Source organism: Porites lutea, chromosome 1 (assembly GCF_958299795.1).
Source record: "Porites lutea chromosome 1, jaPorLute2.1, whole genome shotgun sequence".
Taxonomy (NCBI): Eukaryota; Metazoa; Cnidaria; class Anthozoa; order Scleractinia; family Poritidae; genus Porites; species Porites lutea.
The window spans coordinates 57111351-57137057 of record NC_133201.1 but is presented as its reverse complement, the minus strand read 5'-3'; the positions used below and the strand labels follow the sequence as shown (position 1 = coordinate 57137057).

General features: G+C 37.2%; 2 protein-coding genes across 2 annotated transcripts; both read right to left on the bottom strand.

The window, feature by feature from the left end:
* Nucleotides 1-1739: 1739 nt before the first annotated feature.
* Nucleotides 1740-11280, bottom strand: LOC140940316 (uncharacterized). Its single transcript, XM_073389254.1, has 6 exons — nucleotides 11180-11280; nucleotides 10352-10456; nucleotides 8421-8468; nucleotides 5575-5728; nucleotides 2560-2780; nucleotides 1740-1856 (listed from the first exon to the last, which is right to left on the bottom strand). The coding sequence occupies exons 2-6, from the start codon at nucleotides 10419-10421 to the stop codon at nucleotides 1819-1821; spliced, it is 531 nt and encodes a 176-aa protein (XP_073245355.1). The 5' UTR covers nucleotides 10422-10456; nucleotides 11180-11280; the 3' UTR covers nucleotides 1740-1818.
* Nucleotides 11281-16009: 4729 nt separating this feature from the next.
* LOC140940309 (uncharacterized) lies at nucleotides 16010-22947 on the bottom strand. The gene is made up of 6 exons (XM_073389241.1): nucleotides 22795-22947; nucleotides 21328-21405; nucleotides 20281-20340; nucleotides 19074-19260; nucleotides 17803-18029; nucleotides 16010-16185 (listed from the first exon to the last, which is right to left on the bottom strand). The coding sequence occupies exons 2-6, from the start codon at nucleotides 21401-21403 to the stop codon at nucleotides 16109-16111; spliced, it is 627 nt and encodes a 208-aa protein (XP_073245342.1). The 5' UTR covers nucleotides 21404-21405; nucleotides 22795-22947; the 3' UTR covers nucleotides 16010-16108.
* Between the last annotated feature and the right edge of the window lie 2760 nt (nucleotides 22948-25707).

Genomic DNA, 25707 nt, shown 5'->3' with positions numbered 1-25707 from the left:
ACTATCTTAGGAAAGAGACTAACTAAGGTCAAATCTCAGTTTCTGTAGAACATTAATTCATATTTGTTCAATTCTTAATAGTTTTTAATTTAACTGTAAAGTGAAGAAATTATCATAACAATTCACGTGTGGCGCACATGGCTATTTGTATCTATTGATGAGCAATTAGCAATACGCAGATTACGGATATCAATTTGGCAATAACCAGCACTTCGAGAAGGCCGAAAGACAGGCCTAACAATTTTTGTTTGATGCTGGCTAAGCTTTTATTTACTTTCAAATTTGACCTCATTTCTACTTTTTTTTTCTTTTTTTTTTTGTCCACCCTAAATTAAAACTCTGAAAGGTTTGAACCCAGGAGCCATTTCATAAGTAGGTTGAGTATGATCGTCTGGATGGACGTGGTCGCGTGTTGACAGTGACTGACTTTTGATAACCTTTGCTGTAGTCATCTTTAGAGTCAAAGATGACTACCGCACAGGTTGTCGAAACATCAGTCACTGTCAACAACAGTTCTATTGAGGACTACGTTCACCCGGACGATACTCAACCTAATTATAAAACTAAATTAACTTTTTTATTCTTTTTTTTGGTACACCTTTCCAATTGGGCAACTGGTTAGCACTGATTTCAACCAAACAGTCTAAGAAAATTGAGTCACTAAAAATATGTCAGGAAAAAAACAAGTTTTTTTTAATGTGTATCTCAACCTCACGGAAGGAGTAGGATACAGGATTTATTTCTATTAATTAATTTCTTTTCAATTTCCTTGAAAGACGTTTCTATGTCGACCAACTGCGTTCGGCTTAACCTCAAAAAACAAACTCCTGAATTCCCTTGCCTAAATCAAAATAAGTACATTTTGTTGATTTGAACAAATGTTAAATTTTATTGTCTCAATGAAAATAGTCATTCGATTATGAAGTTGATACAAGTTGATACAAGTTGGTACAAGCCAAACTGGCCTGCGAGCAAGCTCTGTCGGGAAGCATCTACTTCCGTCCCCCGCCCCCAGAGCACCCAAGAAAGCTTGCTCGCTGTCTAAAGCCAATCCAGCTATCTTGACTGGGAATATACAACTTAACTTTGTCCACTTGTCGTGTTGTTCCTTTGCTTTTCAGTTTGGTGAGACATTCACTTATTAAGATCTGACAAGCAATCCTGAATTTTAGCAATGGTAATAGCTAATTACAGGGAGAAGGTTTCGTAAAAAGTATATGTATAATTGTGTATAATCAACGAAATTGCATGTTGTCATAACGCAGAACGTCAGCCAGTGGTGCTCTGAGGACAAAGCCTTGAGGCACGTCACATTTGAGCTCGCGAGATTGTAATTTTTTCCCATCAATTAAGGTAAATTGTGTGTGGTTTGAGCGAAACCTGTCAATGGCAGTACCGCAGACTATGAACCCAGGGTAGAGTATAAAGAGAAATCGATCGTGATTGACAGTGTAAAAAGTAGCAGAAATGTCAAGAGGCAGGACACCTAAAACACAGCGAGCGACGATTATAAATGGCAAGCAGAATGTCGTTGTTAATGCTAGTGATGGCGGTTTCGCAGCTATGAAGAAATCGCTTATAGGCTGACTGTAAAGCTGGTTAATTGAGTTGGTTTGATTTAAGATAGTCTTGGAGACGTACAGCGGCCACAACTGGAAACAACAATAGAAGCTGGATATTGTCTATTAGCTCTACATTAACTGTTAATATTGCAAAATTCCAAAATAACCAGTCAATAATTTATAGCCGTTGTACTCATCCCTTTATTTGAAACTGCTTTTCTACATGCATTTGAAAAAGAGTATTGTCTCTCCTCAGTTATGAATTAGGTCCAACTCCACTTGCGCTTCCGTCCTCTGCAACAATGCAACAGATTGTAAAATATTAGACAGCTTCAGATTCTGAGACGAGGACGACTACGAGTACAAGATTTTCTCGGTACGAAGTAGCGCTCTTGCGTGAGCCAACGTCATTTTGGCGGGAAAACGTCATATCCGTCGTCATTCTACTTCGCCTTTTAGCGAGAAGTGAATGTCGTAGTGGCGGGAACAAGTTACCAAATTATAATAATTAATCATGTTTCGATCGGGAAAGGGTTAAGCCATCTCCAATTAAAAAAAATTTTCGGGTCAAAGCTAGTACAATGAAGCTTCCCGGCTTGAATATATAATTTTCGAGAATGCGCGAAAAAACTTCAAGTGAAATCTAGATCGTCCTCAAATCTTAAGCTCTCTATTAGTACACGTAATCGAACCATAACATATACCATTTTACGTTGTTTTCACTATTTTAAGTGTTCTAAGCCTGAAAAAAACAGCCGAAATTTCGCGACGCCACCACAGGTTTCCCCTGAAATAACTTCAGAGAAACAAGCGCAAAAATTCTATACTGATGACGCCTCACTACCCAAATCTGGGTATTACTTCTGATTGGATGAGGCAAATTTCTCACGCGGCGCGACCAATCAGAGGCACTACCGATATCTAGGTGGTGACGTGTCTTGTTGTTCCATTTCGTTTTGTTATAACCTAATTTTTTTTAGGATTTTCCTTCCTTTACCTTCCATCATGTATACGTAGTTTTTATTTCCGCCGCCAACACATTCGTTCTCATCTTTGTCATTGCATGTCTTGTACTCGAATCCAAAACAGTCACTTGATTTTCCGTATCGTTTATACCTCTCTTCTGCCTGGGCATCACTCCAACACTCTCCAAAGAACTGAAGTCCAAAGTAGCTGTACCCAATAGCACGAGTTTCCTTTGCACAGCGACAGGCTAATCTAGGATAGAAAAGCCGAACTCAGCATAAGTTGTGCCGAAAAAAATTGTTGTATTAAATATTTAACAATTATCCCACGAGGGCGCGTTGGATATGAGATGATAGATAGCCAACGAGGCGCGTAGCGCCGAGTTGGCTATAATCATCTTATATCCAACAAGCGCGAGTGGAATAATTGTCTTATTAAAAACGCCTACAAAATCTCGTTGAATCTCCCCGACTACAACAAACCGGAAAAGACAAGGGACTTCCGCTATTCACATCAGGGCGGATAAAGGTTGGGCGGTGAAACCAGCCCGTCCGAGCAAAAAGGTGTGATGCAGTGGACTGGGGCTCTGCTTAGAAATGTCGCTTGTTTTCGACTTCGGTCAGGGCTTGTGATGTGGTTTGTACATTAGACACTGTCGCTGTCACTGAATTATGGTGGCTTGATTTGTTTTCTTGCACTTCTTCCTCGTTCCTTTGTGCTGGTACGCTGTCTCCGAGAGGCAAATGTTGCTATTTTTTGCGGGAGGTTTGGTTGGAGTAGACAAACATCTCTTTCAAAGAGTTTCTTTTATTACTTCCATAACTCTACCACTGAATTACATTTTCTTTCTGCTACTCGCCAGTGTCGAGGTTATTCCAAAACGAAAACAACTAAATACTGTCTAAAACACGAAGGAAAATCTCATCCATGTCATCCATGGCAAAACTAAAAGACAGCAGATCGTGTTTCATAACTAGATGACGTGTATTTTATAAATGCGTGCAGCTCGTACAAGGTGAAATTATGCTAATTTCAATCACCATCATCTTTCTTTTTAATTTTGAAAAAAGCATCTCATACGTCTTTCTGTTTCTTCAAAACTTCAAAATTAGTTTTCCCTCAGTTTTTATTGTTTACCTTGTTTTGTTTTAGAGAGAAAAACGGAGAAAAAACCTTACAACTAACCTCAATAAATTTCGTTTACATGCGGTTGCCGGATTTGCAACGCACTGCGCGAATCGCCATGGCGCGTTGCACCCGAGAAGCAAAGTTTGAAGAAGTACAACGCCACTATATCAAAATATATCAATCTAATTTTTTTTTACGTTATGTAAAATTTATCCCCCTTTTAACATATGTAAAAATTGAGGTTAAGAAGTGTTAAGCTTTTGCAAACGAAACGGCGAAAGACGATTAGGTGATATTTAGTGGAAGGAGGAGGTATTCAACACTTAGAAATTAAACTCAAATTTTGGCATTATACGACCAACAAGTTTGACTTATAAACGTACAGACACAAACATATGAAACTGTTTATTGATATTGTTATGAAACGAATTTATCTGTTTAACATTGTAGCCTGAAATTACAGAAAGAAAATAGGATTTCCGGTTTGCAAAAAGGAAAATTTCGCCGGCCTTCAAGCGCACCGGAATCGCGGAAAGAGCGCTCGTTTCACCGCCCAACCTTTATCCGCCCTGATTCACATGTCACACGTCTATCAAAACTGTCAACGCGCGAACGGACTCGCCTGGACTGCATGAATGAAAAACGATGAACATTAGTTTTTTAAAAACTCATCGGGATTCTAGGATTTTACACAGCAAAACAGCTAAAAAAAAACCTGGCAGATATTGTGAAGGAAAAGAATTTTTAAGTGACAGCCGTCGAAATTAGCTGTAAATTTGGATTTTTGGTGCAGTTATAAAAGTAAGAACAACGGAGAAAAACTATTACCTCGGTCGCTTGTTATGAAGTTGTTTGAAGCCACAAGCTGGTTTTGCTGAACTAGAAAAGAAGCTATACTGCCGCCTCGATTGCACTAGTGAATGTCTGCATAGCCTGTATTTGTAGCTGGTTACTTGTGATTTATATTCTTGATGTCGGATAAACAAGCCACAGTTATCTATCGGCGAGTGACTCGATCGGCGAATGGCTTCGCGATCATGAAGAAACAACACTTGTCTTCTTTCGTAGCTGGTCAAGGTACTTCAGTTCCATGTATTTTCATGTGTTTTTCGACAAACTTTCAAACAAGCTCTTGTGGCTTTCTTGTTTGTTTTTGTCTTTTTTCTTTCGATGAAATTGCATTTCTAGTATCCTAAGAAATGAATTTGCTTCGGGCGCCGTTCTATCCTTCGCGAAAAGAAATCTCAGCTAGCTTCCAATTTTAAACTGACGCGTACACCGACCATATATGGAGAGCATGGTATAATAGCTCATATACCATAACGGCTAAGCCGATCAAAATGCTAGAATTGCATTATCCAATGATTCAGTTTTTAATAATGATTGTTAAACAATTTTTCATATGCGTTGATTGGTATAGCTTGGAATTTTTACAAGTAAGAAAAAGAAGCGAATGTAAAATGAAAGATTTTGTAGGTGATTTGAATGGGGAATTTCGAAATAGAATGGAATAGATGCTAAAGGGTGAGGGAGATCACATGTTTCAACACAAGTCGAACTATTGCCTATTACAACCTGCCCTCGAATATCCAGATCTCACAACGTTCCTGTTGTACAAATGCTGTTCATGATAATAGAGTCAATGTCTTATCTTCGAAGCGACAACTGCTAGGGGTGCTAAGTGGTATATATCAAGTGGCGTCTCGTGCAACTCGCCTAGCTAAAACGCAACAAACGTAAGAGAAATGTTGTCTGAAACACTGGCTAACGTAAACGACCTCATTGAAAGAAAAAGATGTACTGAGCTCCTTTAAAAATTCAATTTTTCTATATCTTTGTCTCGGTGCGCACAGTTAGCTATAAGACGGTAGATACGGTTCAAAGCTAGCTTCAATTAAATGTTAACATAAACACTTGCTTTTTCAGAAAGTTCTCCCATTTCCCGGGTGTCCAGTCTACTTCGTTCCGCATACTCAAAACCTGTTTAGTCAGCAACCTGTCGCCGCTCTTTTCATTGTAGCAACCGACTTTCTTGTACGTGACGCTGCAGTCGGCTGGTTCATCTGATACATCTGTAAATACAGTTAAAAGTGAGCAATTAAAACAAATGATCGTAAATTTCGAGTGAATGAAGCAAAGAAAGTGTGATAAATATCATAGCGAGATGCGAGTAAAAATTCTCTCTTTGGGAAACTGAGTATAAAAGGAGGAATGGAAAAGCTTAGAGCCTAGAGTTTGTTGCTTGGGGTTTACTGACATTTTCGCTTCATATTGCCGTGTGCTGTATCTACTAATTAATGGCTTTGTCTGACGTCTTGTAGTAAAGTGATACAGGATCTAGCAGTCCGGTATGAAGAAATAAAGCAACAAATAAGTAGCGTTTTCAAGAAAGATTACAAGGCGCTAACTTTCGACTTGCCTGCTTTGCAGACTCTCTAAACCTTCTGTACAGAAGGACTATAAAAATGGTTAAGACGAGTGCGTGGGCCGTCTGAAACGCAGGCTAACTTTGGACGTGACAAATATCAGTTATTAGTATACTGTATATAAACTCAGTGATCTTGGTAATTTAAGAAATCTGATTGGTTAGCTATCTCGGACTATGACGTTATATTCACCTCGCTAGGCGGTAAATATAAAGCAGAACAAAATCGCTGTCGTGAACTGGGTGTTTTGCCGAAGTTTCATAGTAAAGCCTTTTTTGAAAATACACGAATATCCAAGTGCTGATGACTTTGAAGGCAAGAAAAGACTTCATGGTGTTTAAACAGCGTGATTTATTGTGAAGTGGTTTACTGTAGCTTACTTTTTGTACGCTCGAAGCTATGTTTAACACTACAGAGGAAAACGAAGTCGCTTTGTCTCTGTTTTGTGATTTCGGGATTTTGTCGCAAGACCAATTTTGCCTATAAATAGAAGTGAATTTATGGAGAAAAGAGGAAGGCAAATATTTTCGAAAATTGTACGTGCCAGTAAAGACCTTTGAAGATAAACAACGCTCACCTTGATCGTAGGCGCTGTTGACAGCATTTGCAAGAAGCGACAAAGAAAACTTTCTCATTCACGGTGAGTTGACAGAAACAAATAAAGCTCTACTTTTCTTCTCAGAATTGGGTAGTAATTTAAATTTTCAGCGTTTTCTTTTGAACCGTTGATGTTAAAGCTTACAAAACTCGATACAAAGAGAGTTATTAAACTATCATTTGCCATGTTTGAAGATACTGTTAAGATCTAACTTTTGCGCATCCACTGTTTACGGCTTCGTGTTCACGCATAAATTCACCTGTCAATTAAACTAATCGTTTTTTAATGTTTTCCTTTCTGATTCTGTTGAGATCACTTCGTGTGAATATACTAAAACAATTATTCCCCTCAGGCTCAGTTAATTTTGTTGAATAATTATTCAACAATATTAACTTCGCCTTCAGCGAATAATTGTTAAACATACTGACCGACTTTATGTGTTGCTCAGAGTCTGGAAAGAATTTCGGCACTTTCTAATTAAAGGCACTGCAAATATAATATTGCACATTATAAAGTTGATGATTTCTGTGTTGAGAACTCATGAAGTTGACTTTTTATTAGTCTTAAGTTAATGACCGGTAACCAAAAATGACTTTTCATGAAAATTTTGGAGCTGTTGCGAGCAATTTTGTGCAACCAGTGAGCAACATGAGTAACTCAATAGATAGACTTCTTCGCATCAACATTATTACCGATTATACTCAGAGTCACTCTGAGGAGTCTGAGACCCTTTTTAGACGAACACTAGCAACCGACCATTTCCGAACCGAACTCGGGCCAAGGGCCTTTCGTTTAAGCCAACTCGGACCCAAGCTCACTCGGTGGAGCCAACCGGGACTCAAACCCACTGTGGACAGAAGTAACCAAGCACTAAAAATCACCGCTGACGGCAGGCTCATGTTCTGCTGACCGCTGACCAGAGAACTGCAGGCGTGGAAAATGGTCAGGAATGAACGGACACCACTACTTTTATTACGATTAACTTGATTCGTTTTTGTTTAGCGATGCCTCGATAGTGATTGACTGGCCAAGGAATGAAACAGGGTGCTATTTAAGCTGGAGCACCGTATTCGCGTCATTTATTGAGACGCAGCTTTTATGTCGTTCAAATGCTGTATCTAGATCATCTCGGAAAAAAAAGCTTACAACTGCTTTTATAACGCCCTCTTTAGTAGCCATCGTGTATGCTGGTGCGTTCGCAGAGGAGCGAAAATTTGAGATAATTATGCGAAGAAGAAATCGCGATAGCCGAACTCGCTGCTAAAAACATACCAAGAATAGTGAAAAATACCACTCGATGGATGACAACTGATATCTGGTGGGCTAAACAACTCTTTACATGCTAAAACTGCCGAAAAGCAGACTAACGTCCATGATCACGAGAACTTTACATACATGTAAATTGAAGTTAAGTTGGAAATCTTTTAAATGAATAATACAACAGGTATGGGATTGGGCTTTCGTATGGTATGAAGAAGTTTAAAGGCAAATGTCGGAAGGTGTTATCCCTCGCTAAAGATGGGGTTTGCAGTAGTCTGTGGACTTCTCTGTTTTTGGTTCATAATAAGTTCGCAATTTAAAGTCTCCAGAGGCAAAAAATTGACTTTTAACTGGGTCAACGGTACGATGGCTACTTATGCTTATGGAGAGTTAGCTAGAGTGAAGTATTTAGGTCAATCATAAAGGGACGAATATATTTTCAAAGAATAATAATGTAAATATATTAAAGCTAAATCCCACCTTGTAAAAATCTGCGATACAGCTTCTCCACATCACCATTCCTGAAGTCTAAGAGAATTTGTGTCAGTTAGTCTAAAGAAAAAGGTGAGCACCTTCGCAAGTAATTAAGTCAATAAACAAGAAACTAAGTGAGAAAAAAATTGAATCGCCAGATGGTTGACTCAAAGGGGAAATGTGGTACGTAAGTTACTGGAATGTATAACGTTCTGAGAGAATATTGATAACGTATTTATTTGTCTATTTTATTTTATTTAGTCAATCCTGCTGAAAAGGCAAATCCTGTATAAATATAGCATATTTATACAGGATTTGCCTTTTCAGCAGGGTTGACTTCAAAGGGGGTCCTGATAAACTAAAATTGAAAATAAAATACATGAGGATATAACGAAATATGAAAAGGCAAAATAACAGTCCTCAGCATCTCTTTGAACTGAGGTATTAAGATTTGCGTTGCTTTGCTGAGTCCTGAGTTCGTTGTAGGTCCTAATGCTCCCTGGTATGTAATGGATGTCTTTCTAAAAATTCAGTTCTCAAAGCGCAAATACAGCATTAAATTTACTGCTTCTCGTTTTATAATTATGGTTGACTCGCACTATGCAATAGATGATATTACTGCGAGCTACAAGTCCTTTTAAACACATGAGTGAAGATGCAAAGATATCGTTGCCGCCTACTAAGTAGCTTAGTCCAGCTTAAGTATACAATACATAAGCACTAAAAGGGAAAGCCAACATTCTAAATACCGTAAAGGTTGATTGAAAAATTTAAGTTGGAATCGGGAAGTGATGATGGTAAAAATTTGAAACAAAATTTTAAGTTTGTTAAAAACTCTCTCGGTTTTTGGAATGATTTTGTATGTTGTTCTGGTTTGATTTTGAAGTTGATAATGAATACAAGGCGCACTGGTAGCTCAGGTTTGCGAGAAATGTTTTTCACCTGAAATTCACGCTAAGCTACAATAAGCTACAACTCTTAATTTGGATCATTCAGCCAAATTTACGACTTAGGCACGTTTATAAAGGTGCACTTGTGACATATAGTCCTGTTGACCGCCTACAACTGTTTACTATTAATTTGTCTTTTGTCCCAGTTCTAAAATTGAACATGATTGACTTAGACCTTCCAACTCAACAAACGTTTCACAATTGGACGAGAACTTATCACGTGCCAGTATGAAGATAATCTAAATCCCTAAGGTATTATTTTCCTACAACGACCCGAACGTCATCCATCGTACATTCAAACAGCGGGAAAACTAATTGAACCGCTCATTTTGTTTTCGCAGCTCATCAACAAAAATCTAATTTAATTATTTTTGTTTCATTGTCGAGTTGGGAATTTTAAAAAAAAGGAAAGCACTTACTTGACCCATCTCCGTGAAACAATGAACTTTTGTTTCCTCTACTCGGAACAAAGGGAACCAAACTTACTTTTTAGTGGGGGGCGGGGGTGCATTCATTAATAAGCGCTTTTTTGCTCTATACACTGGGCCCCATTACTGTGTGATCGTCCTTTATCCTCATTCTTATCTAACTAGTTGCCGCTTTTGAATACAGTCAAACCTCTTTAATACGGATACCAGAGGGACAGAACCAAGTGTCCCCTTTACAGAGGTGTCCGTATTATACAGGTAGGGAATGTATGATTTTTGACATTTCTGGGACCAAACAAACTATCCGTATTATAGAGGTGTCCGTAAGGAGAGGTTAGACTGTAATATATAAGCGTATTCGTTTGTACCATAAGTTATCAGTTGACCTTAGTTGGCCTTGATTGAGTAACCATCAACTTCCATTAAAAAAAAAAAATTGAATATACTGTGACTGAACCCAGTAATCACATCATACATCTAACCAGTCCAACCTGTATGTCTTCCCGGCTTGGTACCAGCGCAACCTACATTCCCAAAAAGTTAAAGATCATCTTTTTACCTTTTGAAGACGCTGACTGGGCGATTGCCAACGCCGCAAGAAAAAAAATGCATTGAACTGAATGAAGCATATTTCTTTGCTCTCTTTCTTTAATGTTTTGATTTCCTGAAAAAGTAAAGCGAAATCCGTCATCAGTTGTCATCGATCACCTGGGCGTTATAACTCGTGAAAAAATAGTGTCCCTTCAGTTTAAATCGATCGCAAACATAAAAAGGTTGTCAGAATCAAAATTCACTAACAGTAATTTGCGTTGAATGATAAAAAAATGTTATCTGAGGAGCTAAGGAGCTACTCAGAGAATCAATTTGAAAATTGCCACAAATAATGGACATCGATAAAATCTTGCTATGATAATCTTCATAGGATCTTGCTACACTTTTTTATAGAGACTTAATCGCCAATTTTAACCTCTCTTTCTTGCGAAAAAACGAATTCAAGTTCCTGCAAGAGAGGGACCTAATTATGTCCTCAGGCTCTTTCTTAGATCGGCAAAATAGAAAATCATTCACACGAATGTATTCGATCAACAACCGCCACTTTAAAAATTACAAGCTATTCTCTATCTTTAGACATACCCATGTGTATACATTGCTTATCTTTAGAGCAGATTTTATACTAAACAAGCGATCCTAGGATGTAATTGCTAAATTTGTGTCCAAGTAGTTCCAATGCACGTTTGAGGGACGGGGAAGGGTATTTTTCAATAATGTTTGATGTAAATCTCTGTAAAATAATTAAAAAGAAAACCGAAAAGAGCGAATAAATCCGCAAAATATTATGGACAACGTTTAACCGGATGAATCTTGATGGTAATTTTATTGTACTTACCTTTGGTGGACCAGTAAAAAGGACAGCCTCTTGACTACAGAATTGAACAGAAAATTAAGTTCGGTGGAATAAAAAAAATGAAGCAGTAAAGGTTGCTTCCCAAAGAACTCTGTTGCCAGACAATGCTAAAGCGTGGCTTTTATTTCTGATACAATTCTATTTGCTTTGAATAGGCTTATTGAAACACTTGAATAAATAAAACTCTTTCTTGCCATTTCCTTTCGATTAAATGAAAATAATGTCCAATTAAAAAGTTATGTTCAAATTGGATTTCGGTAGAAATTTGTGTATAATCCATTTCAAATTCCACAGAGGTTGAATGGGTTTTGACTCTCGACAGGCAAAACCATCAAGTATATATCTTCGTTACTTTTTAGCGATCCAATCTTGAATTGATATATGTCAGTAGTACCCAAAACTAGTTAGTCTATCGATAAAGATTATCTATTTGAAGAGACTCATTATGTGTGCTTATACGCAATAAAAACAATAAATATTTCCCTCAAGTAATTTGCACAGTGGCCTTAACATGCAATAATTGGCAAAAACCAAATCCATCTATTTACCCAATATTCTTGCTCATCTTATATAGGTTTATGATGTCGATATATTAAAGAAACCGGAGGAAATCCAAATACTTTGGTTATAATGGTTATCATTCTCGAGAATCGTAAACCCCTTCTAACAGCACCTTTACGTGAAGCTTCTTTAGCCCTTCGATACCCTGTGAGCAGAGGTTTCTCTCTTGAGTGGCTGTTGCGTGGTTGGTTTATTTACGCTTTGGGGTGTATAAAACAAACCAACTAAGCGACTGATGACAAGCCACGCGAACGACTTCTAAAAGCAATGCAAAAGAGAAACCTCTTAGTTTTCAATCAGATAGGAAGTTTCAATTGGATAGAAACTTCTTTCATCCAGTCGAATCCGTTCATAGGACTAACGATCATTTGCCCTAACGTTCATTTCCTTTTTTATTTACTTATTTTCCTTTTTTCTTTTCTTGGAAGTGAACATACCAGTTGCCATAAGGGACAGGGAACAGGAACGCATTTATTTAAAGAGATGAGTCGAACCTCTGCACAACGGCCACCCTGGGTACAGAAGAAATTGGCTGTTGTGGGGAGGTAGGGGTGTGATATGAATTTTTCTTAGGTAGTACATTTTTATTGTGCCCAGTAAATGCTTACTGTCCAATTTTGTATATATAATAATTATAAAGAGATGAAATACGCACAAAACTTGAATAATATTTTGAATTAAAATATAATGTTACAGTGACAAAACTAGCAAGGTTTGCAACATTCGCTATAAGTATTTAGGACAATTTAGCTTACTGCAGATATTGCAATCAAAATAACGCGCTTTACGAATCAAATATCGTGACTATTCTTGACTTTTTCATCAGTCGCGGAAAAAAACTGACCGTTGTTGAAGAGGTTATTTTGGCAGCTGGGGATGCGCTGTAGTGGCCATTGCCGTTGTAGAGAGGTTTAAACAAGAGTCAACGTATGGACTGCTTGCTGGGACAAAAAAAATGGCCGTTGTAGAGAGGTGGTTGTTGTGGTGAGGTGGCCTTTAGTGAAGGTTCGACTGTAGTGTTAAGAGGAACAAATTCTGCATAGTTTAAAAATATCGCTTGGCCTAATGATTGTACAAAGGGTATTTTAAACAGTTGTGACAGGAAAAACCACTAAATCAAAATATAGTGAAAGATTCTGTCCTTGAGGTATATATGTAGACAGGGCCCGCTTTCTATGTCAAAACGACCAGAGAAAACATACGACGTAAACATACTACTACGAATCTTTCTTTCGCTTTGTAAACTTTGTGTGACGTCTCTAAGATTTCACCTCCGAGGAATTCACCAACATTTTACATTTTAAGGCAACTGAAATAATCACGAGAAACTGTGACTAAAAGCGGGAAAATTTTAACAATGACCTTTTTGTGGTCTTCGCCTTTGACGTTGCAATAAAGCTTCCTAATATGGGTGCATCCTAGCAAAAGGTTCTTTCTCCTAGATTTGATAATTCAATACTTCTTCTTAAAACTAGATCTCGGAGGTTCCCTGATATATCTTCAAATAAGTCAAGAAGAGTAATAAAAGGGCATGAAGTAAAATTCAACTTAGTATCCGCCCCTCTTACCGATTCACCTCTCCTGACCAGTTGCATTTTACTGTTGAATACGGTCAAGAGAACTCTTCGGTTGATGCCATTTTCTGGATTGGCCCAAGCATTTTTTTTTTCTTAAACTAAGACACATGTGCGAAGTTATGACTCAAATATAACTCACTTTCATATTAATTAAAAGTTTTGGGTTTGAGCTAATTTATTAGCCTCACTCTACATGAAGTAGGAGTTTTTAAAACTCGTATTTCATGATTGGACTATTTCTATCTGTTTCTTATTTATAGATTATTGAACTCTTCGTCCCTTTGATCACCTTTATATCTATCAAACTCTCTCGTTTCTTTGCCTACCCGGTACCTAAACTGCTTATAATAAGAAGAGCAATAAAACCGTCAGCTATATGAATATAGTGGAGTAGAGATTAATAAACATTACTAATTAAAATTACGGCTGTGCTATAAATTTTCACCAGTTTGCAAATGACAAGAACACTTTGTTATTATTTGCTTTCTTTTCAGTTAGTTAACTTGCATGAGCTAGGCCGCAATAATAAGGGTAGGATTACAGCAGCGGTGTAGAAACAAGGAATAAGCGCGATCATCTCTAATAACTGCTTGTCGAATTGGTTACATTTTAAGAGAACCAAAAGAAAATTAAGTTACCCCAAAGCAAGACATGTTTTTTTTTTGTTTTTGTTTTGTTTTTGTTTTTTTGCCGATTGTAAAACTTTCTTTTTTTTGTTTGTTTAAGTGTGATTCACTTTCCATTTTTCTTCGGGCTTAAACGGGAAACTTTTTGGGGATATTAAAGCAAGAAACGTCATTGACATGAAAACGAGCGGTATGCCATATTTCGTTGCAAATTACATAACAGAATTATAAAATGCAAACAGCTGAATCAGACAACCGAAGAGCTGTCAATGGCTGCCACTGCTAGCCTTAGCCACAAGTTGCTCGGCAACATTTTGGCACCTTTGGGTACTTGGAGCAACTTTTTGGCAACTTTTGCTATCTGGAGCAACTTTTAATTTGGGGGGCAACTTGATTAAATTTCAACCAACATAAGGCAATTAAACAGTCCTGTGCTACTGCTCAAGCCTTGTTATATATCCTTACAAGAAAATTTCAGTTAATTAATGAAACAACGTGCGAATTGAAATTTGTGCCGAAGAAAGGACTTTGAAGGCTCTGAAAAATTTAGACTCACTAAGCTGGCGATTATAACATTCTAAACCTGGCAGTGATTCCGACTAGAAAACCGCGTTTGAGGTCACTTTAATTTTGGCTTACAGCACTGATCTAATAAGAGTTGGAACTGACTTACAGAAAGCTTGCAGAAAATCTCAGTCAGCCTGAAAACACTGCAAAAAAGAGAAAAAGACTGATCTTGATCTCGGAAAGGATTTTCGACTCACAGCGTTCTTTTTCATGCGATGTCGATTTTAACTGATTTGGTATTCGCTCAAACAGTGCGGGTAAATACAGTATACAGTATTTCTATAATATCGGGAGAAATACTAATTGGAAAGACGTTGTTATCTATAAGAACACTTAAATTGTTCACTTTCCTCGGTTAATTTTCTCTGTGTGAAATTCAACGGAGCGATTTAAGTAAACCTATGAAACAAGCTGTGGATTAATACACTGTTTTACGCCTAGTTTCATTGTTTTCTTAATTGTAACTATTTGGTGACAATTGTCAAGTACTATTTCACGGCAACCACGTGTTAATTGTACTACACTAAAAATGGCTGTCATTCCTGTCATTTTTATTTTACTTAACGAGCCACTTTTGAGCAACTTTTTGTAAACTTCGGGCAACTTTTTAAGAATTTTGGGGCAACTTTTTCGAGGGCTTGGAGCAACTTGTGGCTAGGGCTAGCCACTGCCCGGGTGATATGGCTGTGCGCATGCGTGAGGTACTGGCCAGGCCATGGGTTGGTGTATATCTGTCCCTTGCTTTAAGTTTGTCTTAAACAGCTGAATATCGAATTTTCTGGTCATTTCAGCGTCCCTTTAGTTTTACATAGAAAGGAATTACGTCTTGCGTGATATAAAATAACAGCTCACGATGATCACTTTAACAATCTTTGGAAAAGAATTTCGCTAGCTTGAGAAGGACTTTGAAGGCTCTGAAAAAGTTAGACTCACTAAGCTGGCGATTATAACATTTTAAACCTGGCAGTGATTCCGACTAGAAAACCGCGTTTGAGGCCACTTTGATTTTGGCTTACAGCACTGATCTAATCTCTATTTGCCGCAACATAGAACGCCCAGTCAACAACATTGTTTTATCTACTAATGATTCTACTAATATGAACCGAAGGTTATGGAGTGTGGATGACTACTCCAACGGTGTGGTGTTCTTTGTGTAAGCTGAGTTTCACGTGATAGATAGTCAGAACACGCGTGATCAGATTGCGGGCATTCCATTCTTTCTTAGTGGAAGTCCAAAGGAAGCTGGCTAAATACATGCCGTTCATGGTGGTAGCAACTTAGGGATTAGGCTATCGGGTTCCTCTTGTCGCTTGCAAAAATATACAACTTGCATTGGACTATTGTCCTCTTTCATGCATGATTATAAGTTTCCCGTGTTTTCTCGAATGACCTTGTTCCTTGTTTTTTAGAAGAAATATTCGCCATTTTTCATGAAGTGAACATTTTTATTGTGAGAATAAAAACACAGTTACACTTACACTTTTAAAAAGAAAATCTAGCAAAAAATCTTTGTTCAAACATTATGACAGCTCCTAGAACGTCAAGAGCAAACAAATGGGAACAAATAAAATGATGTTATTCTAATGTTCCTTGGTTTCAACGCCATACGTTTCGTCGTAGCTTTGTCCATAACCAATCTCGCCATTAGCACTTCCAGCTGTTAAATGAACATAAACGATAAAATCAAGCCATTAATAATCTATAGAAGAATATTGCTTTATGGGTAATCGAACTGCGGAGTAGCCTAAGTAAAGAAGTGTCGCATTTAATTTAATATTCCTTACTGGTACTTAATTTCGCAATTTTGGCCAGACAGTATTTCGTAGGGTTATATTTTCTCGATTTTAATGGGCAAATAGGAAAAACGAAATTAAATTTCATTTTAGTTTTCGAATAGTCTGAACTTTTGAAAATTTCTAGATAAACTGGAACAAGCAAAACGCATATTTAAAGGTTCTCTACATTTATAATTTCTAATCCCTATGTGAAATCTTTTCAAATTAACGTTATTTCACAACAGAAAATACAAAATGCAACTTACAAGTAAAACAGATGCTGTATACGTTGTTGTTATTACAAGTTGAATTTTTTTTTTTTTTTTTTTTTGCCGTGGTGTGAATTTTTTATATGGGTATTACATTTCGCGTGTTCAAATGTCGCGAGGATTTTCTCGGGTCTTAAATTTGGCGATTTTTTTACAATCGAGAAAAACGCGAAATTAATACAATTAGGTATTCAGACTTTAAATCAACACAATCCACTGTACACTTAGGATGAAGCTGATCCTTGTTAATTTCGATAAAATGTTTTTAAGCCTGTTATTTTTCCGAGCAACTTTAACGGTTACACTAAGAAAAACGTCACCGATAAAGAAATGAAAAAAATTCAGTTCTGATAAAATTATTTGGTTATTTTTGCTTTACGCAGGCCGGTTGCCAGCATAGAGGCGCCCAAGGCTACCCAAGGCATACAGTTGTCTTTAAAACTCTAAGTTTAAGAACAAGACAAAGGTTTTCTAACTCCAAAGAGCTTTTTTTAGTATTAGATCAAAAGAAGTAAAGTAATGAGTTTCTATGTGAACATATTGCCGGTAGACTAAGCTTGCATCCCAACGTACATATATGTTATATTTTTAGCAAAGTTTTATGTTGTTTTATTTTAATTTATTTTAATTTTTTTCATTTTCATTATTAATTTATTTTAAATATTGTAAAGAACATTTTGATATTTATCCGTATTATCGTTGCCAGAAAAATTTTTAACTTTTAATCTTAGTTTGTATTTTTGCTATTGTAAAGCGCCATGAGCTTTTAGGACATTTTGCGCTATACTCATTATTATTATTATTACTATTATTATTATTATTATTATTATTATTATTATTATTATTACTATTATTATTATTATCATTATTATTATTATTCGTCCCAGACGGGAACGTCAGGAAACAACATCAAGACGAGGTTGGAAACAACATGCCACAAAATGTCTTTAGAACGCATGTCTCGTAGAGCTATTGCTTTGTTTCATTAAGCCTTATGTTCCGTACTGCATGTTTTCGCTAGCATCGTCTTTTTAGTCATCGAAGTTCTACAATGCCTCAAAGATGATATTACTGAGATATATTTTCATACTCTTCACTCGATGTCGCTGGCACTTTTATTTAGATTAAATATATCATGCGCGCGGTATTCTTAAGCCCAAAGAAATACGTATGAATGCGGAGGTCAACCACGCTGGCTGTGGAACATGCTGTCAAGTATTGTATAGGTACCTTCTTGTATTTCGTACACGTAGTTAACATTGTTATTCTTGCCAACACACTCTCCCCAGGCGTTGTCGTCACATTTCTTGTAATGTTGGTTACAGCAGTTGCTGGAGCTACCATGGGTGTTGTAACTGGAAGCCGCGTGCCGCCCGCTAAAGCAGCGGCCGTAGTCTTGGAGACCAAAGTGAGTAAAACTCTTTTCTTGACTTTTTTTAGCACATCGACACGCCAGACTGCAAAACATTGAAATCAAAATTAAAAACCTCAGAATATACCGGCCATTCTGAAAAAATCGAAATTTTTTGAAAAGCCGGATTGAGTGTTGTTGTTATAACTGTATTGAAGAAATGATCACACATAGCAATTCTTCAAAGAGGAATTAAGTGCGTTCTTATAATTTTTATTAAATAGAAAGTGTGATAACTCTAAGAATAATATAATTATACCTTGGATATATGGTCAATAAGTTTTTTCAACTCTACTTATGCTATTAAAATAATGCATGAACCAATGAGATTTTTGCTGTGTGTTTGCGTGTGTGTTTAGTTGGAAAGGTGTTGGTGACTATCAGTTGTCGGAAGGCTTTGCATTGATAGATTGTGCTAGCATACTTTTTGGCGTAACTTGTCATTTAAAAAGAATAATTTTCATGTATTTCCTGAAAAAAGCACTGCTCAAGCATAATTTGCCCTTTTGACTAGTTTTGCAGCACAAAATTGTCACTTATTGATCATGCAACCATTTTTTTTAGCCCTAGATAAGTGTTACGGGCAAATTTAAGTGACGTTAACAATTGTCACACGATTGTCTGCATATTGTCACATTCATGGGACCTGAGTCCCACAGGAAGTGACCCAGGACTCTTTTCACAGAACTCAACGAATGCGCCTAACTGGCATGTTCGGTCAGACCCACGATAACGTGTATACAGTTTTCAGCAAATGAATTATGCACTCTTTAAGTTTCTAGATGAAAATACCGTAAACATGTTTGCCGTCCTGACTTGTTTCTTTTGCATAGTAATCGAGGTATATTTACCAAATTTAATGTAAAAAGAAGAAGCATATAATTTCTGCATATATTGCTAAATAAGCATAATTTACATAAACTAACATAATTATTGGTATAATTTTAGAAATTTACAAACCCTGCAAGTAGCACATTATGCTTTTTTTGCAAGCACCATCCATCAAAGCCTAGTTGTCTTTGAACGCCTTTTATAACCTTGACCATTGGTTGTGATCAATACCCTTTCAGCTAACTTCTATTTTCCTTACCTTTTAAGGTAATTACTGTAATCAGCCCAATCAACATTCTGTCCACTATAGTTAGGCTGATTTGCAAATCTATCTTGAAACAGTTCCTGTGGAAGCGCCACATTATTCTTCTTCTCTTTGTAACATCCAACCTTGACATAGTTGACGTCACAAATACCAGAAAAAGCGCGAGGATTCATGAGGTTTTCTATAGAGAGAGGCGACAAAAAGAATAATTAACTTTTAATTCACGTTCGTAATTTTTTCTCCATTCAAGTAGGCAATTGTCAAGTGAGCGGCCTTATGACTGTGGCTGTCAAGGTTTGTTTAGTACCTGCTGTATAATGATTTTTCGTCGTGTTATTTGCACACGAGGAGAACGTAAAACAAAATAAGTCAAAGCACTGGAGGCAAGTTTCAGTGTTGCAAAATGAGACTGTCTCTGGCTCTGTTGGAAATAAATCCGAATCGAAATTCAAGCGGTATTTTTAGGATGGTATAGAGAATCTCGGTAATTAAAGAAGCAGCTCTTCGCTTCCTCTGTAAAATCGCACAAATCTTCAGCAAAGCTCTTTTATTGTTACAGTAACAAATTATGAGAAATAAGTGAGCAGTTCGATGTTTTCGAGGTCTAATGATTAAGTTACGTTTTGACCATGTAGTAGTTTAAATCCTACTCACGCTATAACATGTATGCGAAATTTTGCCGAATATAAACAGGATTGGCATCCCCGATTGCTTCAAGCATACTTACGGATTTTTGTGTGAACACTTATCACAGTAAGTAAGCAACATTCATCATAGTACCCTCAACTGTACTTGTGCTCCCGCAATACTTTTTTTATTGAATAAGTTATGTTTTGATTAGGAAGCTTATTCTATTATTTTGTACATAGTCATTTTATTATATCGCATATTTTTATATATGTATATAACTATATAATTTCTTTCCTTGTTTCTAACAATTTCCAGAGTAAATTTCTAGGCTTTTTATAACTTTATCCCTTCCCCACGGCTCGCCATTTTACACACACTCAAGTAGTTATGCTATGATTAGGAAAGCTACTTCTAGTATTTTGTACACATTTTATAATATCGCATATTGTTTTACATAATATTATATAGTTTCTTTCCTAGTTTCTGGCAACATCTAAAGTAAATTTCTAGGCGTTTTATCACTTTATCCCCTCCCCAAACATCTCCATTTTACACAAACTCAATTAGTTACCGTCTTCCGTAAGATCTTTTAAGGACATTTCCATCGCACTTGACTGATCCTCATTTTTTCCTAATGATTAGAAAGAGACATCAGCTAGCTAGGTTAACTGCCAAACACTTAAAAAAACGAAAGAAGACTATTGCTTCACAGCACAGACATTATCAGATTAAAATTAAAATAACAACAAAAAATAACGAGAAACTGTGATTATCTTCTTTCATTTAATTCTTCACCCTGCAATTCCGACCTGTTTGATTTTCATTTATTCAATTTTCATCGTCATCATCCCTCCATCGGCTCATAACGAACCAACTCAGAGCCCGCGTAGCTAGCGGGGGGACCCCCCTGGACCTGTTGAGCTAGACACATCAAGTCTTTCGATATGGATTTGTTTTCTTTAGACTCAGTTATTTTGATTATAGTGACTTGCAATAGTTTGCCATTTTCATATTCGGGGTCGACTTTCGGAGACATATCTCATGACAAGTGCTGAAAATAGCATTTCGGAGCCTCCAAATTTGAAAATTGTCTAGGGGAGGATACCCCCAGGACCCCTCTACAAGGCTCGTGCATTGGACATAATGCCCCCGCCCCGTTACAAAAAACCTAGTTACGGTCCTTCGAGTCCGTCAATCAATGCTCCCAGTTGGCTTGTTAGCTCAGACTGTAGAGCGCTGGAACCGTGTTATAGAAGCTAAGGGGTCGAATCCCGGCAAGCCTGAATTCTTCAAGCTTTCTTTTCGCCTCTGCAAAAGTTGCGTCTATAACTGCGATGATCTCGTTCTTGTCTGTAATAACATGAAATAAAACAACTTGCAACTTACGACAATTGTTTCTTTTATTCCGTTAATGATCCAATCTCATTTACAGGATGTAAGAAACCAGGAAATAAGTTAAATTATCATTAACTATCGAAATATAAAAAGAGATGGGAACAACTAGTGGTTCTTGTAACAAACTTCACCCATAAGACCACATGAACAAAGCAAAATGGTCAAGGTACAGATAATAGTTATTAAAGCAATACTTTATATGCATTGAGGATCAGTGGCACACCTTGTTTTGATAGAGTTCGTCTATTTGAGTTGGCTATGATGGCGAACAGCAGTAAACGGGTGACTGCGACCTTCATGGCTATGACAAATTAAAAAAATCAAAGTTTGGAGAGATAAATCATTTAAATCTTAACTGTCTTTTGATATTTAATTGACCTTTACCTGTGACCTTCCGTACGTAAGGTAGGGTTTATGTCCAAATTGCTTTGAGCAACATCCTTCGTAGTGTTAAACGATGATATACCTTCCAATTTACGGAGACCTTTTTTTGCTCTGAACCGCGCAGGTTTAGCTCAGTCGGTAGAGCGCTTGATGAAGAGCGGAAGGGTCGCGGGTTCGATTCCCGGGGCCGGACCAATACTCAAAGTCTTAGAATAACTGAGCAATTAAGGTGCTCCCTTTGCACTGCAACAGGCTAGACCTTTGCGTGGCTCGGATGACAACGTAAAATGGCGGTCCCGTCTCCAGTTGGAGACGTAAAAATAGTGTCCCCAATTAGGACTTTCGTGCTACATACCTTGACACTCAAATAAAAGGCTTTTTTTTTAAAATAAAAATTGTACCGTTGCCCTCAGATTGAGCGTAGGAAAACTTATTCAAGTAATCACCACAACTGTCCGTTGTTTTCTTTTCATGTAACAGTTTTAAAGCCATGATTATACGCCTAGTTGTGGAATTTTTCTACTCTTTTTTTGTTTAATTACCGTCATTATTAAAAATTCCGGGGGGGGGGTGTTAAAAATAAACACCTCATGTAGATGGCTTTACTTTGATGCGTGGGTTCATCAGGGTAAGAGGTTTCTGCAGTGTTTACAGTATTTTAATGAACGGCTTCTTTTTGCAGGCGCCGAAAAGGTCTCTTTTATTGACATGCATTATTAACGGCGTGTTGCTGAAATGTCAAGCCACTTCAGCCTATGTTTGTTTTTGGGTGGAATTTAAATTTTAAATGGCTTCAAAAATACCTACCAAAACTGCAAGGAAGAAAGAGTTTGATGTGGCGTTGTCTATAAAATGGAAAGATTTAAGTAATAACACGACCTTATAAATTGCTTCTTCTCAGTACTCACAGTGTTCTGTACTTTCAGCAAATCATCAAAAAAAGAACAACTATAACTATATTTTGAAGCTTAAGAGTGAGCTAAAGTCAGACTAGGACAATTGTTCAAACGAAGTGTTCTCTTGAAAAAGAAACAGAGACAGTGGAGAAATGCTGGTTTAAAGTGCGAGTCATTGAAGGATCGGTTCTTTACCAGATAGTTCTCCAGTTCTTAAATAAGAGTGTCCATAACAACCGAAGGTGTGAAGAGGTACTTACTAGCCTCCGTGTATATTTGGGCAGTATAGGTTTCTTACTATATTAAAAATGATTGTTATCGGCTAAAAAAGAGAACTAAATCAGCCGAGGGTGTAAATCTTGAGCTCCAACAGGATAAATGAAAAACACTGGTAAATGAAGAACACTCACCTTAAATTAGACAAGAGGACAACAGGCCGAGGTGATTTAAGAATTTAAGGAACTCCGTTGCTAATAGAAAAGTGTGAAATGACCTTTTGAAGCTTGTTTTCAAATACAACCATAAAACAGCCTTAACTTCTATCTTCCAAAGTTTTTTTTTCGTGTCTTGGCTTTCTGGAACTTTTCAATCAAGGAATACAATTGTTATCGAGTAAATTGAAGACTTATGGCTGATTATGATAGTGTGATTAATTATTAACAAAACTCTGACGTAATTGACGTCACAAATACCAGAAAAGGCACGGAAGTTCATTGGGTTTAAAAAGAATTACTTTAAATTTACATTCATTTTTTTCAGTCAAGTAAATAACTATCAAGTTAGCGGCATAATGTGGCTGTCAAGGTTTGTTTAGTACCTGCTGTATAATGATTTTCCCTCTCGTTATTTGCAAACGAAGAGCACAATTTATTAACATGTATTAAGTGAACTTTGCCATTTGTAAACAAGCTGAAAAAGACATTGTGAACGTTTCGGGATGCAACTGAACCTTTATCCATTCAGCTGAGGACTTAAACGATTAAATAAATACCAACCAACACTTGCTTATCATCTGCAACCAATCTGCATATTAACGAGTATATGTTATCGTATAAAATATTGTATCTTTAGCCGGTTTGTGTAATCTGCAGTGTCGCTGTATTCGTGTGTTTGGAGGTTCGTTCACCAAAAAATATTCTCAAGCATTCAGTTTCATTTCAACAGCCCACGCTCGATATATTAAAATTCAAACATGACTCCGAGGCTTTGGGGGCAAAATTACAAATTTTTCACGACTCAGTTGTCTCTCAATTCCCAGAAGTGACTTAAGCACAACAAAAACTAAACCAAATATAGAAAAATGACCAGAAAGCCTCGGAGTCATGTTAGCATTTTATTGCATAAAAAATATATCTAGCCGAATTTTTGACAACGTCACTGCCAAATGGGCCTTTTGCGTCCAACAGTTTTTTTTTTTTAGCCAAAGTGGCTATTATAAAAACTAAGAGTGCAACCATTGCTTTTTTCTCTTCTCCTCCTTTTCTTCTCCTGGCTCATTCTTTTTCTCCTTTCCTTTTCCTTCGTTAATATGATTTTGGAGCTTCTCGGGTTTAAAAAACCTGCCTTTTGACGCCTTTTCAATGAAATGACAGCAAATTTCGTTAGGTTGGTTTTCAAAAAATCGGCTAGGTATATTTTATTGTATAAGCATAAAATACGATTGTAGCTTGAAACAAAAGAATTTTGGCAGGAAAAATAAATCCCTGAACCGCAGTGCGCAAGCTCACCAGGTGATCGTCTCCAGAGCCAGTGGCTCCCCTTCTTCGCATGTGGTCTTTGGTTACTTGGTTATGAGCAATTAAGAATGATAGCCACGTCGCGTCAGTCCGCGCATTCGGTACATGTTGTGGTCAAGTCATCTGGAGTCAAAGATCACATGAAGCGTCTCTTAGAATTTCGTCCCTTTTCTCTTATCTCTTCCATTAAAATTTAGGAATTGACACAGATTTTCTTTCCTGGGGAGTTTACTACTTAACAGAATTTATATTCACTTTCGACAACTTACTAAATCCGGAACCAGGGCATTCAGCAAAGAATGATTGGTAATGAAAAGAGCCTTGGGAGAGAGGTGCCACTATTACATGCTGAAAATTTTGGCGACAATTGACAAAATGACGGCTTATTAGAAAATTAAAAGCCGAAATGGCCCACACTCCCATCCAATTTGTGATACACTTAAATTTAGCCTCTACATGCGACGAAATCGAAGGGAAAGGGGCGTCTGTACACAGATTAAAGCATTGCCATTTCAATCAAGTCATGAAAACGTTAAAGTCTTGCAATGACAAAGAAACTTGCCAAAAAGTGTGCTCGCCAGCCGGATTACCACGCAAAAAAATTCTTGATATGCATCGATTCTCCCGAAAAACCAACGATTTAGTGAAAAACGGAAGGCCGAAATCGACGTCCACAAGTACCCATACAGAAGCTCAAATTTATTTTCCGGCCTCCTTGAAAAAAAAGACGATATTTAATGGGAATTATATTATAACTCACATAAGACGCCTATCGGCTGTAAATAGTCAGTTTGTCTGGTTTATTTGCATGATAAGTAGGTCAATTACTTCAATACTAACTACAATAAAGCAGCTGATCAAAGCTGTTGTGTAAAGATTTAATACAATGGTACACTGTAAAGTAAGAGGATTTTTCTAGTCCCAAGGTGAAAATTTAGCCAAGACCTTCGTGCAGCCATCTCAGAAAAAAAAAAAAACAGCCCTATCAACTGAATATCTATTCAAGTCCTGTCTTGAACTTTTTTCAGCCCGTGGTCCAAATCCTGAGCCTTACAGTTAAGAGTAGATTCCCTTTTCAGTCAGTCAAGTCGAGGTTTGTTATATAGTATTAGAGGTATACATAGGGATGAACGGGCCGAGAAGGGAACTGGTGAGTAAATGCTCGTCCGGGGAATAATCTCGAAAGACTGGTAGTCTGGTAGAGCAGCCTCCATTGTATCTCATCGTCCTTAATTTAAAAACTAAAAATCCCCACGTAGACAATTCTTTTGGATTTACAGAGTAACATCATCCCATTCAGTGCACTCAAGGAAAGACGTTGAGGGAATATTACCCTACGACATGTCATCTCGTTTGTCCCGACTTGAAGGATTTTACGACCCTCAACGAGAATGACCTTGAGTTTTCAAGGCCAGAAAATTGTAAAATTTCTGTAACACAGTTACTGCTACCTTAAGAAAAGAAAGCTCCAAAAACTATTTGAAAAGACATGTCAAAGTCTGGATAAGAGCCATAAATTATGCAGAAATAAGGACAAAACATTTCTAAAGAGGATAATAAAAATGACCAGGAATTGAAAAAGTTTCC

Bases quoted from the DNA above. Each gene is read 5' to 3' on its own strand.
- LOC140940316 (XM_073389254.1), bottom strand. From the start codon at position 10,421: ATGCTTCATTCAGTTCAATGCATTTTTTTTCTTGCGGCGTTGGCAATC. The intron at 8,469-10,351 runs GTAAAAAGATGA...AAATTCTCTTAG, and splicing joins CCAGTCAGCGTCTTCAAAAG to ACTTCAGGAATGGTGATGTG. The intron at 5,729-8,420 runs GTGGGATTTAGC...CTGTATTTACAG, and splicing joins GTATCGCAGATTTTTACAAG to ATGTATCAGATGAACCAGCC.
- LOC140940309 (XM_073389241.1), bottom strand. From the start codon at position 21,403: ATGAAGGTCGCAGTCACCCGTTTACTGCTGTTCGCCATCATAGCCAAC. The intron at 20,341-21,327 runs GTGTGCCACTGA...TCTAATCATTAG, and splicing joins ACGAACTCTATCAAAACAAG to GAAAAAATGAGGATCAGTCA. The intron at 19,261-20,280 runs GTAACTAATTGA...CTCTCTCTATAG, and splicing joins AAAAGATCTTACGGAAGACG to AAAACCTCATGAATCCTCGC.